This window comes from Platalea leucorodia (genome assembly GCF_965183815.1).
Source record: "Platalea leucorodia genome assembly, chromosome: Z".
NCBI lineage: Eukaryota > Metazoa > Chordata > Aves > Pelecaniformes > Threskiornithidae > Platalea > Platalea leucorodia.
Window position 1 is genome coordinate 21,853,983 of NC_138858.1, and position 20,431 is coordinate 21,874,413.

General features: G+C 39.3%; 1 protein-coding gene across 5 annotated transcripts in view; it reads right to left on the minus strand.

Annotated features, from left to right (window-relative positions):
* LOC309602828 (3',5'-cyclic-AMP phosphodiesterase 4D) overlaps positions 1 to 20,431 on the minus strand; it is a gene marked incomplete at its 5' end in the record, with an annotated part of 548,873 nt that overhangs the window by 108,050 nt on the left and 420,392 nt on the right. For all 5 annotated transcript variants that reach the window (XM_082336816.1, XM_082336815.1, XM_082336817.1 and 2 more), the window contains 2 exons: positions 408 to 481; positions 5,459 to 5,495. In XM_082336816.1, the coding sequence (XP_082192942.1) occupies positions 408 to 481; positions 5,459 to 5,495 (111 nt within the window). The remainder of the gene's footprint in view (positions 1 to 407; positions 482 to 5,458; positions 5,496 to 20,431) is intronic.

Genomic DNA, 20,431 nt, shown 5'->3' on the forward strand with positions numbered 1-20,431 from the left:
CTTGGATGAGTTAGGCAGAGTTCTAGGTTCAGATCATGCAAGTAGCTCACAATGAGTGTAGCTGTCTGCTCACTTTGCTTCATTTGCAAGACTCAGACTCTGCCTGAATGATCATCTTTGAATGATCTTTGACATATGACTAATTTACTGAAAATCATATAAATTGCACAGAACCACTCTAAGTTTATGCAAGGACAGCAATGCGAAAACAGTTAGTAGGCAAGGGGGCTGTTGTCTCAGCTATGAAGTATAGCATCTTCAAGGGATTAATAAACTCATTACTCATCCACATGTTTTATGCAGGTTTGGTGGCAGAGACTGAAATCTGTAACATCTAATTGTTGTTCCTAGTTTATATTTAAAAAGTATCACTGCAAAAAGTTCAGTGGACAAAAATTGACACTCACTTGCTGGGTGCCCGATCTTGTAAATTGGTTAATGCAGCAAAGTTATTCCGTACAGTACGCAGGCTGGCCAGCACCTGGAACAGACAAAATGGTTTCAGTCTAAATTTCTGCACAGGTGAGACTGATTTATCTCTGCTCCATTGTGCTGAAAGAAAAAGGAAAGGACATTGCAAAACAACTGTAAAATGTTTCCAGGGTTGGTTTGTCTGAAGCGTTTGACCGTTATTTAATAATAACATGTCTGTAATACAAGGGCAACAGTTTATTTCTTTTTTTTCCCTCATAAACAACTCATTATTTGTTTAAAGGCAGACTTACTTGAAGAGGAGGAAAGTTTTTCACAGAATACTACTTAGTTCTTTAAAATGACCACAAAAGCATTTGTGTTTGGAAGATAATAGCCCATTCAAGCCTAATACTTCATGCATAAGAAATGATTACAGAATTTTCCATTTGCAGTTCAGCCCCCACAAACCTCAAAGGACAAAGGGAATGAGATAGTCTAGACTGCCAGGAAAAATAAAAGTGGCTCCTTTAAGGGGCGCAGTTGATTTGGGGACTTAGTGCAGAAGGCCAGAGTAAGAGGAAGGTGTCACCTAAGCAGGTGGGAAAAGTCTGCAGGCTCTTACAAGCTTTGCACATTGGGAAAGACGACATAAATGAACCACTTCCTTTCTGGACTTAATTTAATGGAAGACAGCAGCTAGTGGAGGCAGTAGAGGAGCCTCTTCTTGTTGTAAGTGGCATAGGCACTCTCTTCTGAAGGCAGTTAGATAAATGCAACAAACTTTGTGCCACGTAAGGGTAATAAGATGCACCTCTCAACTAGTGAGAGGCAGTTCAGCTGATGTCAGAGAGGAACCAGGGGTTGTTTGGAACCAGACTGTGAATGGGAGGAGACAGTGACACTAGTCACTGGTATGACTTTGCAGGAGTTGCCCATTGTTGTTTCTCAGCCCAGACTAGGCTGGTTCCCTGGTGAACCCATCCTAGGAATAACAAAGGAAGGAATGGGAATGTGGGTTCCAGAGGTCTGAGTCAAGGAGGATACAACCCTCTTTTTATAGCCCTTTAAATTCATACATGAGGTAGGAAGGGGGTAGGATGCTGAAAAGAAAAGAAGGATTTAGTGAAAGGTTGTAACAGACAGAAAATAATTAGGAGATAATAACAACTGGCAGTGTTCAAGCTATTGTAGGTAATTCCCAAATGAGTTAAGATAATAAAAATAAAAAGACATTTGTTGCCTGATTAGACAGTATTAAGTTCATTATGTGTTCCTTTCCAAAGCTCAAGAGGCAAACTCACATATTTTACATTCAGCACAGAATAAAAATAATTATATATGCCATCAAATTTGCATGGCCAGGGTACAGTGACACTAACAAATGTTGTAACACAGATGGAAATTAGGCATTAACGGAGCAGAAGGGGAAAGAAGATCTTGGAGTTCAAAAGTTAAAAAATGAATACATAAAATACAAAGAAAAACTGAAGCTGAAGTATGAAAATAAACTGTAAAAGGAAGGGATGAGATGAAGGTGGAAGGAGAACGAAAGCATAAACGGAAATAGTTAGGCCTATTAAGGTAAGACACACATTTTAGTGACTGCAGTCCATTTTCAGTTCTCTTCAGTCAATCTGCCTGGGTTCAGTTTATGTGTGCCAAGATGCTGAGATGGCTTTTATGTGCTAGTATTACCAGAGAAACATATCTATGTGGCTCCCAGAGCTGTCTCAGGCCATGAAAAAATGTAGTCGGTTTTCCTGGCTGCAAGTTCCTGCTCAATAAGCCCTCTTGGACTCAAATTGGCTGTATATTCAGCTGCACGGAGAATTGGGAGCACGTACCAAGGTAGCTAAGTGACTCAGTGAGTCATCTCAGGTACAGCCATGCTTACTAGCTCTGGCTCTGCTGGACTGCAGCGAATGACTGTACCTGCTGCGTAGGGCCAAGTTTCAGAAAGGTTAGTAGGCTAGGCACGATGCCACGTGAAAACATGAACCTAGCTGAGGTATGTGTTGGATCTGAAATAACAGGACATTTAGCACCTGGGGTGCTGGGGAAAGGAGTGTGAAGAGCTGCAGGTTTGCTCAGGGCCAGTTACAAATGGAGGCTAATGAGCCTTGCTGGACCCACGCTTGCATCCCTGAAGAGCTGCGAGGGAGTCTGTCTCCTGTGCCCACCACTATGCACATTGACCAGATTTTTCCACTGTCTGAGATGTTATGAATCTCTCCTTTTTCAGAAACCAGAGACCTGACTGACTGGTTTGTATCTCCTTCCATTTGTTCTTTTGGCAGGTGAGATAACTGTTTTGTAGGTCCAGGGGTGAAATATCCAGCATCTTCCCAGTATCCCAGCTGCTTTAGCATACATACACATATTTTGAGTTTCTGCAAGTGCAGGGTGTCCCCACATACATAGCAATGAATGTGAAAATGACAGCAGAAAGTTTGGCCATTGGCTACAGTGGAGCTAAATAACTTGATTTATTGCATAAAGGTATTAATATTTATAAGTCTATTACATTATAGTACAAGTACATAAAATAATATTTCAATTTTTCATTATAATTTAAGTGACAGTTTCTCTTCCCACAGAGGTTCCACTTGTGTTTAATGTTTCTAGAGTTAGATTTGTGAGCAAAAAGCAAGCAGTCACCTGCAAACCTCTTTAGGTTTAATCCCTAAGTAAATAATATTATTTTCAAAATCAAGTTATATACAAAGACTTGCATGTGAATTAAAAAAAATCAAACTTTTTTGATGGTAAAAAACTACAGAATTGGTTCTTAAATTTCAAATCACTCAAATGATTTTATTTTGAAAAGCAAAATTCTATCAATAATTAAATTACAGCAGTTGCTGTGTATTACAATATAGCAAAGTGCAACTAATAAAATCCTTGTGATAGTTTTTTTAATTTTAGCTTACAAAATTCCATTCTGGTAAAAATAGTAAATTATCTTGTCCTGGGGCCAGAGTCTATGTGGGGAGCACAGCATGCCGCTCCGCCTCCACTTAACAAATGCAGCCACACTACCATGGTGATGTGCTGAATAGTAACTGAAATGCTAAAATTGGAACTATTACCACCAGGTGGCTCATGAAGAGATGAAACAAGCCTCCTGATCAATTGAAGAAAATATGGATGGTTTGAAATAACTGGAACATGTGTTCTGCATGCCATGATCTACTGCCACCAGGAAGCCCTGAATGGATTAAAACAGTGCTTTGGCTGTTTGCAACACAAAAATGCATCTACATGATGAAATATTGCTCTAGGAAGACACTAAAAGGTGGTCTGTATGATGTGTAGACATTGTACTGCCACATGGGATCCAATTTCTGAAGTCCTGAGTGAGCTGCCAATGTAACTCAGAGCGGCGGGCCCTGTGCTTAGCTGCTGATGCAGTCTGTGAGCAGGCTCCACTGGGAGATGGGATTTTGCATATTAAAATAATTTTTAGATAAGGGCTACATTTTTCCTAAGAGTCTAATCAGATGTCACTTCCCCTCTATTAGGCATGCTCTCTCAATTGCATCTCAATTCCCCCTGTGTCAGGGAATGTGACACGTGGTAACTCACCCTGTGAGTGCTCTTTCTCCTGTTCAATGCAAATGAAAACAGGTTGATTTAAACCACTGCTAACAGCTAACAGGGTTTTCCACTGAAATACTAAAAGCTCTCAAATAATCAATTACAGAACCTTCGTGCAAGTAGCAGTAACATTCAACTGCTCCTGCTCTAATTGCTGAAGCACGTCCATCAACGCCAACCAGAATATGAAACCATCCTTAAAACAAATAGGATGTTTTGTCCCAGGAAAAAAATATCCATAAGTGGAGTGTAATATTTGCTGGTTTTCTAGGCATACTATAACCTGTCTTATAAATATGGCATAATTTGTAATAAAAATTCAGATGACAATTAACATGAACTCAAATGCAGTAAATATTATTGGATTGCGTGACCACCATACAATTTGTATTTTTTCTGTGCTCAAGAGTTGGGGTTTTTATGTTTCCTGAGGAACTAAAGCCAGAAGTGGTTTTACTTTTTTTTTTTTTCTCTTGTTTTTCCTGTAATTTCTCCTCTTCCATTATTGTTGAAGTACATTTACCGTTTGAGAGATCTTAAAGTATTCTTAGAAAAGGCCCTGGCTTAATCTTTTCTCTGCTACTAAAAGATGAAGGTATTTGTCATATTAAGGATTTGATCAGTCAGTGTCTTATAAATGCTGTATCTGTTTACAGTATAATTAAATATATAATAAACTATTAAATTAATATTAATTGTTTTAACAGCTGATCATTAGACCAAAGCAACCTGCATATTCAGACTGAAGTTGGACACCTTCTTGATTGAGACCTTTCTCTTTCCATTCACCTTCAATCACATATGAGTTCCAGATTTATTTTTCCCCCCTGTAGTTACACTGAATTAACTTTCATTCCTGTCTATTACAGGGTAAAACCTGTCATCATGAGTTCAAGGAATATCAGTGTTAACATTTCATACATGACAAGACAGCTCTATTGCTAAAAATTGTGGAGTTTCGATCTAAATTACATAGAATTTTGAGCTGATATTTTATAAAACAGAATCTAAATGGAAAAATCAAACAAATAGAGATGGTTTTGTAAAGGAACATAAGTATGCAGGGTAAAACTTATCTTGCATCGAAAAATTACCTTGTCTTGAATGCATAAAAGATGTTCAGAAGGAGAAATCTTAATTATAAAAAGCAGGAGAATAACAGAGAGCACAGATTTGTCTTCATCATGACTGTCTGCTATGGTATTTGAAAAGAGATCAGTCGAAGGTGTTTATCATGTTGTTGCACTTCAACTTTTCAGATAATCAAAAAGCATTAAAAAGAGAGGTATAGATAACAGTGGGAGGTTTATGACTTTCTGTTCAGACAGTTTTTTCCTGTTTCAAGCAAACATACCTTATATGATATTAACAATGGAAAACAATTGGTTTGGCTATTTGGTCTTTAAATTGCAAGATCATGTGAGAAATATGGCAAAATTGTGCCTACCTGAGCAAATGGTGTCACAATCAAGTCATCTCCATGTCTGAAAAAATGAGCAGAGTTGTAAGTTAGGTATTACTGAAAACTTATCTCACTGCTTTAACAGAAAGAAAACCAGGTTTTTCAATGCACTGTAGGTAACTCCAGTTTTATTCTTCAGCAGTTACTCACTACTGCTGCTTTACATATCCTTTGAAAAGTAAATATCAACTTAGTTATTGCCCAACTGCCTGGCATGTCTATGGGATGGCTGATGAACTAGCTGTTTCTGTGCTACGGGTTGGGTGGGTGACCGACCATTCAGGACCGATCTGCAGAGATTTCATCGCAAGGAAAATACCTAAAGCAACCCCGCTGAGGGTTACCAGCAAGTTTGTGGGCACTCGACGGGCGAGTAACCGCAGATGCCCAGGCAGTGCATTGCAGATGAATAAAAACCTAATAAAAATTTCAAACTGACTCACACCTCTGTAGCTATAGGGGGTGTGACCGAGTGTGTGCTGTTGCTGTGGCAACCTCACCGACACCACGGGGTGACATATGGGCAATGTGCTGGGATGACACACTGTAGGGGAGAGGGGAGGAAGGGAAAGAGGGATTCCTTCACTTCAGCACTGAAAGCTGCCACTTGAAATGGTTTCCAAAAAATATAGTCTTGTAAATACAAGTAGGCTGAAGGGCTGTTGATCTTAAGAGTAGCATCTGTAGCACTAAGGATATGGAGTCAGACCTCTCCAGGGGACAACGGGGACAGGGAAAACTTGGAGTTTTCAGTTATCATATCTAGTAGATGACAGTAATCAAGATGAAAATGAATTTTCCAATGACAAAAACCCAATATGACTCAGCTTTTAATTCTCCTGTATTTTCCTGCAGTGAATTTATAGTGATGAGTTACAGGTTGCAGCTTTCAGCAGAAATTACCATTACTTTGGTGCTATTTTAATGTTATTTAAGTTTCAGCATAAAATATGAGTATTTAACAATGGATTTCAAGTCCATGAAAATCTAATCAGAAAAAGGCTTTCTGATAAATGGAGAAATATGATTTGCGTTTGAGTTGCTACATTCTTACAGTTTATATACTGTCCACAAGACAGTAATGTTTTTGCAGGTATGGCAAGAACCTAATAAAAAAAAAGTTAAGTACAACCAGAGAGCCTGTAAGGACGAAACAAAACTCCCCAATATTCAAAATTATCATAATGCTTAGTATCTGTGTAGCTGTTTTTACTACCATCTCTTATTCCTGTTAGTTGAAATAGAGAAATTGATTTTTACAGACCCTGTGGAAGAAGTCTGCAACTTTTAACAAGGTCTTTGCAGGAGTGGTTGGAATAAGGTGTTGCTTCAGGTGAAACCACAGTCCCAGCCTGGCTGGAAAGCATGGAAGCCTGATCATCACACCAAACCAGAAGAAACATGGCACCGTGGGAGGAACTCGGAGGCTTTAATTGCCCAATGAAGCCAAATCCAATCGGTTATTATAGACATCATGAATCATCCCAGGGCATTAACAGGGGAGTTAATGACCAGCTGGGTTTAGTACCTCTTCACATTTTCATTGGGTCATGAAAACATCAGGAAATGCCCTAGACTATCATTTCCGATCAGAATTCTTTAATGAGTTACACAGCTACACAAAGGCTTCAGTAGAATATAGGCCACATCCATCTTTCCCTTTCCTCTCCTGTTCTCCACTTAAACACCCATAGAGTGAATACGTATGCTACCTCACTTCCAGAAAAATTATGCTCTTTGTCTTCGAATTCTGTGAAATGGTATTATCTGCTGTGTGGCAGCTGGCTTACCTGTTCCTCACTATCTGTTCACTTCTTCCCTTTTATAAAGAATATTTTTACTATTTGCATATAGCTACCCCATTTTCTCCTGTGTTTTGACACTTAAAAGTGGCACAGCTGTGTAGAGCAAGGAATCCTGCTTTAGTCATCTGAATGACTTCTGCAAAGATGGAAGAGCCTACAGCCTCAAGTAAATTATTTGCCAGTCTTCCTCACGCCTACCCACTTTATCTGTTACTCGGGTTGTTTAGGCAAAAAGCAAACAAAGGGTTGAGTGAATTCTTAGAAATGAGTGTGTTTTCTGAGCGATCAAATTCTGCAGAGAAACTATCTAAAATCAATATGCAATCCCATTTTTTACTGATCTAGTCTAATTCCCACATTTGGAAATGATGAAGGGCGGAACCCTGGAGATGAAAAATTTTACAAGTAGCAGCAGCACTGGACAAAGAACAGAAGTATTGAATTGTTTCTACCTGTAAATAAGCAAGATAGATAGAGTAGAGCTAGTTCTTTCTAGCATCACAAGCATCTGTCTGTGGCAAACAGTCTGAATGCCCAACATATGACACAAATGCACAAAATACTCATGCTTCAAATTCCCAGGCAACTTCTACAACATAGTTATTAACTGTCAAAGTGCAGATTGGCAAAACTATGAAAATAGGATGGTTATTTTTCTCACCATCTCTCATGGGCTTCCTTACTAGAGGTGGTACTTTCTTGCTCTTCTTCCAATTCAGCGCCCCTGTTTGCCACCCCTTGAATGCTGAGGCACTTCTAAGAGGCAACATGTACATGTTTCTGGGTTTTCTGCCCTGGAGTTTTTTTTTTCTTTTCTATAAAACAGCATGGCCCCACCCTCTAAGTTTCATCCTACTTGAGCTCTTGCTGGACTGCATTTCATTGGAGAACACTGATAAAATACTGTAGCTTGTTACTTGTTAGAGGAAGCATTATTAAATATTAATTTAATGCACTGAAACCAACCCAGGATTTAATTTGCACTTTTCAAATGCCCCTTGTGTCAAGAGCAACAATTCCAGAAATTATCATTAATTTGGTGAAAGCATGATACCAAAAGTACAAATATCCACAGCTTTTGCAAAGCAGTTCAGGACACACCTGACCCACTTGAATAGAAAAGCAATTGCATAGTGTGGTGAGTAATCTTTAATCCACATTGGGTCAGGAAATCTGGAAAAGGTGGGAGTGCTCAAAAAAGGAGCAGACACATCTAAAGCGGCTGTGTTATTTTTTGTACAGAAGAGCAAGAACGTATGATTCAATCAAAGTGCCATTGATCCACAGTGTAATGCAGTGTAGTAAACACTACAACATATAAGTGACCTGCTGTTTTCAGACGATACAGAAGCTAATAGATGATTCTGTCTGGATTCTGGACAGGATAGTGCCACACATCTATATACAGAAGCAGCAAAAGAGAGTGTAAACCCTCTGCAATATATCACAAGCTTCTAAATATAGACAGAGCTGTTAACCTTTAAGGTTCAAAGAAATTGCTCACATCAGTGTTAGGCTCTGTTCACTAGAATGCCTGACATACTTGTTCACATCTTCATTTTTCAAAGGAAAGACAGATTTGAAAGCAGAATAATTTTCACATAGCCCCAAAATTTAAAATTATCAAATCCACCACCGCAAAAAAAGACTGCTAAAGCACACAACAGTCTACATGAGATGAATTGCTGTTACATAAAACACAGGCCAAACTTCCATTAGCAGATCAAAGATTGTGCAACGCATTGCAAGTTATTTACCACGTTAAAGTGATGAAGCCTGGTCTTCTGCAAAGTTTCTGGGTTTTACTTCCTAACCTTTCCTATGGGACATAGTTGAACTCACCCCATATAAACTATGATGGTCCCCACCCTGGAGAAGAGATAAAAGTTCTGTGCTAAGTCAGAAGTTAGATGAACTTGTTCAGCTGACTGCTGCCAAATAAAAAGTACAAAAATTTTGCTTTCTTTCCTCAAGATTGGCATTAATTTGTCTCTTCTATCCCAATTACAGGGCAGTAATTAACTTTGCTCCCACTAAAAAGGAACTTAGAGATGCATGCATGGACAGACAGAGAAGCAGGCAGGAAGATTAACACAAGGATAGACAGGGTGAGTGCAGAACCTTTATTTCTTAATTAAGTTGAGCTAATATAATATATTCATCTAATAAGAGGAGTAGCTAGACAGACATTCTGCAGACCTGCTAGGATACAGTTAAAAAAGCGAGGGTGTTTTTTTAATATGGTCAGAAAAAAGTCAAGATATCCACTAAGGAGAAGTGAGTCTCCATTAACAGAATCATAAAATCATAGAATCGTTCAGGTTGGAAAAGACCCTTAAGATCATTGAGTCCAACCGTTAACCTAGCACTGCCAAGTCCACCACTAAACCATGTCCTCAAGCACCACATCTACCCATCTTTTAAATACCTCCAGGGATGGAGACTCAACCACTTCCCTGGGCAGCCTGGTCCAATGCCTGACTACCCTTTTAGTGAAGAAGGTTTTCTTAATATCCAACCTAAACTTCCCCTGGCGCAGCCTGAGACCATTTCCTCTCGTCCTATCGCTTGTTACTTGGGAGAAGAGACCAACCCCCACCTCACTACAACCTCCTTTCAGGTAGTTGTAGAGAGCAAGAAGGTTGCCCCTCAGCCTCCTCTTCTCCAGGCTAAACAACCCCAGCTCCTTCAGCCGCTCCTCATAAGACTTGCGCTCCAGACCCTTCACCAATTAAGGAGAAGAGAGACCACTAGAAATGTGAGTCTGCACTTGCCAGTGTGGAGCTTTGCAGGGAACGTCCTGAATAAGGTTTGTCTTTGTAAAGGCCATAGTAAACTCAGATTAAGACTTTCTAGACTCACATGAAGAATGCCAAGTGAGTGATATTGAGGACACATATTGCAGATGGGAGACATAAACAGGACAAATAAGAGCTCTGTCTAAATAGAGGGGGGAAAATGTACAAAACATATTTACACCAATTTGACTCATACCTTTTCATGGACAAGATATGGTCAAGATAAAATTCCTGGTTAATCCTGACACAATTTTTGTAGCATAAATTATAAGACTAGTGGAAAGAATCTTGATGCTTTGTATGAGTTTAAAGCATGATCATACTGGTTTGCCACACTCCTCCATTTGAATGAAAAAGTCACTTATCTCCCCAGGATAAGCACTGTCTGAGGATGCTGGCCAGGCTTTAAAGCCAACTGGCATAGTCTGCGTTGGATTCTCTGGCTGCAAACTTGGGACATAGCCTATTTGAAAGAATAAAGCTGCCAACAGACTTTGAAAAGCCCTAGGGGACAGTAGCTGTCTGGAATCCCTACACTGTGCTCCACAGCACGAGCTAAGGCTTTTGTCACATTGTCACAAGAATTGACCCCATCTTTATAGAGTTGTTTTGGGGCATTTTTTATTATTTTTTTTTTTTCTAATAGAGAAACATAGGAAAAATAAAAGCAAGGAAAAACCCATACTGTTTACACAGAATGTACAAAATAGGAAAGGAGATGAACAGGAAAGTAGTCTTCTATTTGAACCAGAAAATCTGTTGCAGCCTCCTTTTTCAGTGTAAACATCCAAATTTGGATTAAACATGACATCCACTCATTGCTGTATATAAGGCTGATTCAGACTTACTGTCCAATAACATGCTATAAATACAGCTTAGATGAGACATTCGTGTTTTCCTTGCACATACGCTGGAACACAAATATACCACGTGCAAAACCACAAATGGAGAACAGAGAGTAAGGTGAGAGTTTACCCTAATTGTTAGAATTTTTTTTTGCTGCCCTTATAACATTTTATAGGTGAAGCCAAGTAAGCACACAAGAAACATGAATTAGGTATGCCGAAATATGCACATTGCTCAGATTCAGATTTTAGCAGCAATGAACTCTTGATTCTAGATTGCACTCTGATACAGTAATGGAAACATCATGTAATGACACTAGCCAGCAGAAGCTGTGCTCTAAGGACAGCGAGCAGGACGGGTGGCTGGCTGCTCTATGCAGCTAACACTTTATCGTCATCTGCATATGGAGAATCCAAATGGCTTGGTTTGTAATACTGATTTTGCGGAGTCAGAAATCACAGCTCTCCAAGTTAGTTTATTCTGCAGGAACAGTGCTTAAGTCATGTCATCTGAATTTCTAAAGACTTCAAAAACAATTCTCTAGTCCTAATATGAGATAGCTGAGGCCCGGCTCCAAAAGCTAAGGCTGACTGGAGATAAGAGACACCTCTCAATGTTGTGCCTACATCATGGGGTGTGACAGAAACTGGCTTACAGCTTTTTCCAGTCAGTGGGTTGTCAGTGATTTGCAGCTCATTGAAAGGCTGAACACCATTTGGGGGCTGATCAGGCATCGAAGGCAGGGGCTAGAGACTACGACACTGTGGGCAGGTTGCGATTTAGGGCTGAAAGAGCAAGCAACTGAAGTTGTTGATGGAGTCACAAGCTGTAGAGGAGGGGGCTGTTTTTCCCAGAGCGTTTCTTTATTTCTGGGAACATGTATTTCTCTGTAACACCATGCAGTTATGTCCTCCTGATACTTCTTTCTAATACAGCAACAGAGCTTGCCCTAATTAGTCAAAAGTATTGCTAAAGCACAAATCAAGTTACTCTACTCTATGGCATGTTGATGAAGAAAACAACAGTTGGCTGCCTTATGATCACAGATCCAAAAGACAGCTCAAAACAAATGTGGATTATTACACATGGCTAATACACACCAAGATATGCCATGTACTAATGCACCAGGAACTTTCCAGGTATAATGGATATTTTGTACAAGAAAGTACTTTAATTTTTCATGCCACCTTTTTAGCATGTCAGTTCCTGAAGATATACTTTATTAGTTTTGAAAGAAGCCTTTGAATACTCGGAGTCTACTCTGTTGGAGTCATCAGTGTTAGGTTACCTAAATTACAATCTTACTTCCAATTGAACTGCATTAGCACCCAAGGTGAGGAACTCTGTCAAGACTTGGAAAGACAATGATGATATCCATTACAGACTAAGGGACTGGAAAGGAACAGTGAATATCAAGGTGCTTTTAAATCAGTATTTTGAGATTTAATTCAGGCAGTATCAGGAAGTATTACCTGGTTACCTGTGTACCTTACTGTGCATCACCAGCATCATATCACAGTGCCTGTGCTTTTGAGCAGACTAGAAACAAGAGCCTTTGCTGGGTGATAAGGGCAGCTAACTGTGTCTCAGTGATGGTGATCTGAACCAAGACCCATTGAATCCAGAAGCTTCATTCAGGATTGCTGGATGCACTGGAATCAGAATCAGCTGACTAACTCAAAGAAGTGGAAGTATTACTATTTTTCCCCATTCTGTATAATATGCTATAGGAACACTATCAGGCTTCTTCCATCTCCCATGAAAGTATCATAGCACCTTTGGAAGCGTTCAAGGAAGATCAAGACCTCTTGTGTCAGACCCAACTACTTCCTTGCTCAGGAAGCTTAAATGTTTTACAGAGAGACTGTACTCGCACATCCGACTTGGGTAATCTGCCTGGGGAAATCATGTTGGTACTCATGTAGTGGGCCATCACAGAAGGATGCCAGCATGATGTGCAAGATATGAAAACAGGACAACTCTGTATCATATAACAATGGTATCATATTGCCCCAAACAGCCACCAAGCTTCAACATTTTAATCCTATCATAATATGGCAGACCATTTAGATGACAGAACAGTGGACAACTCTGAGCAACTGGCCTGCATTAAGTCTGACAGAGTGTATTATTCAGTCCTAAAAAGAAACAGAGCATGGACTTGCCAGAGTGTTTCACTGGTGTAGGTGGTTTTCCATCTAAAATCAGAAGGCAGTCTGTCTGGGGGGTCAATGAGGAAATGACAATGAAAGAGAAGCTGCTGCAGTGTGCGGGTTTGGTTTGTGTGTTGAAGGAAGGGCTGAATTAAGCCAGAGGATGTAGGACTTTGAACCAGAAAAGAGCTGAACTCAATCAGAATAGTCCAAGTCAATTCAGCAGTGCCGTTCTAATATTACAGAAATTATGATTTAGCTCTAAGCAAGGCTGTAAAATAAACAAGCATCAGTGACTAAAGGATAGGTTGGTTTTCTCCTCAGGTTAGAGAAAATTAATGAGTGGTTGTGCACACATGACTAGAAGCAATCAAGTTAGTGCAGCTTAACAAGTTACTATTAATCAGTTTTGATTGCATTAGCTGACACACATAAACTCTTAGCTTTTTGCAAACAAAAATAAAATGTATTACCTTGAACTGCTTTTAAGCAGCAGACATTTGGTTCCTTGCTTTTCCCTGCCTCATATGCTTAAGCATTGAGAACAGATACAGTTGTGTTACTTCTGAAGAATAAAAATACACGACTTTCCATGTGAATCTCCTACTGATGCAGGCTGAAAGATTTCCTCTCTAAAAGAAATGAGAGCAGAGCTGCTAAGAACAGCACCTACTCAAGGTAATTTCCCAGCCTGAGCAAGCCTGCACTCAGCCAGCCACAGTAAGATTATTTCAGCTTCAAGGTTTAGAAAAAAGGGTCCCCTAAACCAAAGTCAAAGGCCCCTAAATATATGTATGTAAGAAGAAACAAGACTTCAAGAAAATCAAGGCAAAACCATCAGAATATCAGTTTGTCCATTTTCAGGGAATGAACTCTGCAGCTACACAGCGTTAGTGCCATCGCAAGCATACAGAGTGTTGTTTGTGCCCTGAGGGGTGAAACAAGAACTAATCTTCCTCGGTTGTGAAATAAATTCAGCCTGTGCATGACAGTGATCACTGAGCTGGAAAAACAGTCTAAGAAGCATCCCCAAAAACATTTGAGTCCCTCTTTACAAAGTTCCCTTTCTCCACACTGCTCCCATCCTTCAGTATTATGGGTGCACGTGCGCACACACAAAACACGCCCATCCTCCCTCCCCTCCACTGCAGATCTGTGTAGCAAGCCCAGAGATGACTGGTGCTGAGATGTAGCTGAAATCCCAGTTAAGAATCGGTTTTGGTACCATGTTTTTAATAGCATGCCACCTTTGACTGAAGAGGTTTAGGAATTCAGTCTGCTTTGTTTAGCACAGGAGTAGTAACTTGCCATTTTGTTTCAAACACCCATGATTTCCAGAAGAGGGGGAAAAAAGAAGCCTGAAATATTAAAAGTGTTTGAAGGGAAAGAGATGGGTTTAACAACTGAGAGTTATATTTGGAAAATTATTAGGTTCTGTGGTTATTTAGTCTGGAGAAGAGGAGGCTGAGGGGAGACCTTATTGCTCTCTACAACTACCTGAAAGGAGGTTGTAGCGAGGTGGGGGTCGGTCTCTTCTCCCTCGTAAGGAGTGATAGGATGAGAGGAAATGGCCTCAAGCTGCGCCAGGGGAAGTTTAGGTTGGATATTAGGAAAAACTTCTTCACCGAAAGGGTAGTCAGGCATTGGACCAGGCTGCCCAGGGAAGTGGTTGAGTCTCCATCCCTGGAGGTATTTAAAGGACGGGTAGATGTGGTGCTTGAGGACATGGTTTAGTGGTGGACTTGGCAGTGCTAGGTTAACGGTTGGACTCGATGATCTTAAGGGTCTTTTCCAACCTTAACTGTTCTATGATTAGGACATAAAATCAATAATGATTCTGTATTGTTTGAACGTAAGATAAAATCAGTTTGCATTTCATCAAAATAGATCCCGATTCAACAACCATATAAAAGCATATTAGAACACCTTCGAATCTCGTGAATTAAAAAGCAGATCAAAAGAAGACTTCTCAATGTGAAAATATTCTCTTTTTGGTTACAACATAACTGATTTCCTGATCAACAAATGAAGTTAGTGCAAACTTATTATTTACATTTAAGCAAACTGAATATTACTGAGTTCTTTGTTTTGGATTCCATTTGTAAAATGTCCCAAGCAACTGGAAAGGTCACAGTGGTCTTTTTTCAAAATGTTTTTATTTCTAACTCAAAAAAGGATTGTAAGTGACTTACTAATTACTTAGCTTAATTTAAGCTGCAACCTGGAGATTTCTTCAACTTAAAAGATCTTAAGAACAAACAAGGAAAACCCAGTGAAGCAAAACATTGGCCTATTTTTCCTAAAGCCATGTAAGCACATTTCTTTTCATGGACAAATAAATGTCTCAATCAATTTAATACATCTTTTCATTCAAAATTGTTTCTGAGCTGAAACACACATAGAAAATGCATTTTAAAAGATTTTTTAAAGCAGGCTGGACTTTGCAGTTTAACTGGCTCTTTTCTGCCAGTAATATCTGTGATATAGTAATATCACAGATTCTGAGAAAAGATTCCCATAAATCATAAGGAATTTCAATAGCAGTTTATCTGGAAAGAAAGACAATTATATCTAATTTGTTAAACTGAGGTGCAATTACTCTGCTCAGTAACTGCATGCCTTTTCTGCTCTTCTAGAGTCTTGGCCAGAACCTTTCAGGGAAAAGTTTTTTTTCTCTGTAACTTCAGACGCATACTCACAGCATTTTATTAATAAATCCAGGCCTTCCTGGCTCAGAAACAGAAGAATAAGCTGTATCACTAGTAATTTGGCTTCCTGTTCTGGATGAGAAAATATATCCTCATTTCATGATTTTATTGGCATATTAAAGGCTCAGATGAACCTTATTAACTGTCCAGGTTTGCAATCTTTGTCTGCCATTATTTTAAAGTACATTCCCTTTATGAATCTGAACCAGATTGAATACAATGCAATTTTTTTAAAAGCTGAGCCGACTGTTGAGAACTGGGAAAGGTGTGCAAGTTGACCTCAAAAATTCTCTTCTCTGGCAGTTGTTCCACGTGCCAGTTAAAGGGATATTTCAGCCCGTTTGCAGTTTCAGATCAGGACCAGACCTGCCAGTCACTGACAAATAAGGGAACTCCCTACCATGGAATTTCCCTTTATTTAAGGTAATTTTTGCAGCCAGAATAATTCTGTTATTCCTTATTCTTTGCAAAATTACAGATTATTTTGGCTTTGTTTCAGAAAAAAAAAACCCACACAAATTAAAAATCCCACAACTATTTCTCCACCTATTGAAGAAGGGGATAATTCATCCTGACAAATAACCCAAATCTCTGTATGTCAATATCTGTGTTTACTGGAATACAGAGACTCTTTTTGTTCCAAAGAAGTCCACATTTGGGGTTTGGTTTGGTTTTTTTTTTTGGTAAACATGGAGCCAAGGTTTACAGATACGTTCAAATGCAGTCTATAAAGCAGCACGTCCTCTAGGAGAAGGCAGGATAATACTGTAGTTATGAGGAAAAAATCCTGGAGTAAATTGCATCCTCTTGACATTTGTTTTACCAGGGAAAGCAGCAGAGGGATGCTACTGTCTACAGAAGGTATTCGCAGAATAGCAGTAGGCTGGCCAGTTTGGGGAATAGGTGTACTGGTGGCCATTTAGCAGATCACCAGGCCAATGACCCTGCAGTTCCCTACAGTCAGTATTCCCTGGCTGCGTTCTGGTGCTTAAGAGGTGGAAGCAAGGTTTAATAGAAATTAGCAAATTTTGTGTAACTATACTAATTGGAGCTTATATTGATATTTCACCTGATCAAGGAAATAGTGCTGAGCATCTCTAAAGAAGCCCATAGAACTCCCCACACCAGCTACTTTTTTACTGAGTAAGGTTCAGTTGGCCAAGTCCTGGAAAGACCAGGATGTTGCCACCAGGCTGTGTTCTGTGACCTTGTGGAAATGGGGAAAGGGTAGACTTAAGGAGTGCTTATTGTCACATATCTTTTCCCCTAGATACATTCAGAAGACATAGTGGAGTTCAGACAGACTTCTGTACTGAGAGTGTCTTGGTCCTCTAGTCTGGTCTGCTACGCTCTGGTCTGCTTCTTCAGGATCGCAGGGGGACTACACGTGCTTTTCTCCCTTTAGAGTGGCAGATAAAACATGGGCTCTGCCCTAGCTAGTGGACTGCTTATTGGCTTCTTTCTAGTGTTCATGAGAGTGCTAATGATTTCTCTGAAGAATCCATTTTTTAACCTGGTTAGAGACTTGATTTTTGCTAAAATGGAGACTCCCCACAAATTCGATCTCATATTTTGTTAATTAGAGCAGTGATCCCTTAACAAGAAAGATATAAAAAGTGTTACCACTGCCGCCTCTGTCTGCATTTGCAAGCTCTGAGCAGCAACAGCAGTTCAAAGAGGTGAGTATTAAGTACTCAGGCCACCTCTGCAAGACAACCACATTCAGAGCTCCTTGCTTCACTGATGCCTTGAAATGTAAACCTGACAATTCTTCCAGTACAACACTGATGACTTCTCTCATCTTTCAGCTGCCTTCTGTTCCCTTTTTTCCCAGTGTTGGAACTGATGTTGGGGACTTTTTTTCCCCAATTTTCCATTCTTTATTCTCCTTCTTTTTAAAATTGTTTTCCTGTCTGTCATCACAGATCCTGGCCTGTAATTCCTCATATTGGCTCACTGATCCTCACTGGCTTGCTCATTCACTTGTCTTTCTCTTCCATATCCTCATCTTTCTGCTGGAACTCCCATAGCCAGGCTTCACAGTGCATATGTGCTCTTCTGCCTTTGACATTGCATCTTCCTGTCTAAACCACCTGCCTCTCCAGTTCACAACCTTCAATGGCTTTTTCTTATCTCCTCATATCATCTCCATGTTCTGCTTTTTTTTCCCTCTCTAGGACCATGCTATTTCTTCCAAGAGATAATTGAAAAAATATGTTACTGACTCCCACTCTTTTTTATGTATTTTTCCTTTCTTACCATATGGCAAGCTGCTGGTTTTGCCTCTTTCAGTACCATAACTTCACCCACATTTGTCCCACTAACCTTCTCTCATTTGAGTAGCCTTGCACTCATCCTGTCTTTTATTCTTTTCCTTAGCTAATCTGGCTCCTCACTTTAAAACATACTTTAGTCTCTCTGATTTTAAAAAATTTTCCACTTCCCCCTTCTCTGCCCTTGTTTCTGTTACTTTCCATCTCAACTCACTGAATGAAACTCCCTTTGGTTGCTCTGTGAGTTTTACTACTTCAGACACAGGGACTCGTGTTGTACCTTCTCCTGGGGTTAGTATCTGACTGTATTAGTCTCTTGGTTATCATCTTATGCTTTGACTTTAAGTTGTTTGTGGCAGAGCCTATCCTTTCATCTTGGTTTTGCAAAGAACTGAGCCTGACTGTGTTCCCTTCCTGGCTGGAGCTCAGAGCTGCTGCAGCAGCGCAAATAATAAATAATGACAGAATGATGAATTCAGTACTTTAGCACTGCCATCCACTGGCTGTCTTTTATCACAACACTCCATATTTGACTAAAATTTGAAGTTTTGTTTTTGTTTCATCTGCTGCTACTGAAGTGGAATGTATTATTGTAAGCACACTATTTGAGACTAATGGAAATGCCAGAAATCTTTGTGTTATATTCCTTCCAAATAAAAGATGCATGCCTTTTGCTTTCTATTTTGCTTTATAACGTGAAATATTGATGTTGGTAACTCAAGTACTGAAGATTCAGGGGATTCTAGGTGAAACTGTTACGTACAATTAATTCATCTGCATTACCTGAATGATGTGTATGTTTTGTAATATATTTTGCTTATGCTTAAGAAACATGCAATACTTAAAATTAAGCATGTAGATAGATGCAAAAGGGCAATAGGATAATTTAGGAGTAATCTAATATTTGTATGGTACTTCCCCTGACAACTCGTCGAACCTCCACCTTGTTTAGCAATGTCCTGAACCAGAGTGGTTTCCTTCTCATGAGCACATCCAGTTACTCCTTGAACCCATATATAAAGAGCTTTGTGGTATTTTTTCTTTTTTTTTTTTTTCCCCTCACTATTTTATCTTTTTAAACTTTCCCCTCTTTCATTCCTTGGTTTTCTTTTACTTCATTTCTGTGAAATAACCAAGCTTATTATAATTAGGCTTACTGATATATGATTAATATTCCATGGTTAAAACAATTTGCCTTTTACATTTCCTAATGTGCTCCCATCCTAAACAGTGGCAGGAATATTTACCTTCTTAGTACAACAACTCCTCTGTGACAGGAGACTGTGAAAATCTATCCAGATGTGAGGTCCAATGAATTTTCTACACAGATTATTTTTAATTTTAAGAAAATTTAAGAAAATTTTGAAAGGAAGAATAGATACAGATGTCCAAAGGAAAAAGCATGCTCAGTGTTTCAGTATTTCAATTGTTTGTCCAATTTACTGCCATGTGCTGTTACCCAGAATTGTAGGAAATGCAGAAGCAGATTATGAGTTCAAGGATGGAGCAGTAGTTGAATTCTTAATTGAAATGACTCATCTAAGCAACACAGTAACCTGGATTGCCCCCCTGAACATAAAAGTCTTTCCAAATGGTATCCTGACACTGGTGCCATGCTAAAAGCTTGACTGTTGTCCATCTAAAAGAAAGGTTATCTGTCAGAGGAAGATTTGCTGGAAGGGGGTCACTATGTGCAAGTGAAATGCATTTTTCCTTGTGACAAGGCAAGATGGATTGGTCTTTTTCTCACTTATTTTGTTTCAACCAGAATTGGTCACACTGGGCACAAGACTTACTAAGTACTTAATCTACAGGGCTTAACTGAGGTATGGACCTTACACCAACCCTCTGTAAAGGCATGAATTTTTCTCTTCTTGACACTTACAGAGGAAGAGAGCTATAATTAGATGGACTAATCAACATTTCCAATAATGATATGTAGAGCTGAAAATAGAAGTGTTCAATTATAACGACTGCAAGTTAAATATCAGGTGAAATTTCACTCATTATTATGAAAATGTTTTTCCTTTGTTGTGCATACTGACTGTTATTTTTTAAAGAGGATATTGATTGGGTTTTGCCTCATTAAAGAACAGCATTTATATTAATGCTGGACTTTCAATGCTTTAGACTTCATTGTTCACTAGGGGACTCTCACAAGCCTGGTCCTTTATTTTAGTGATGTATAATTGAACCAGTGAAATCTGGAGCAGATAAGGCAAACAAACAAACAAAATTACTCTTAATTTCTGCTACTTACAAGTGACTAGAAGCTAGGACATTGAACATGTGTTTAGTGTCTTAGAAATAAACAGAGATTTGCATCTGACTTCCACTATCCATGCAACCTGGGGTTGAAAAGTATGATCCACTAG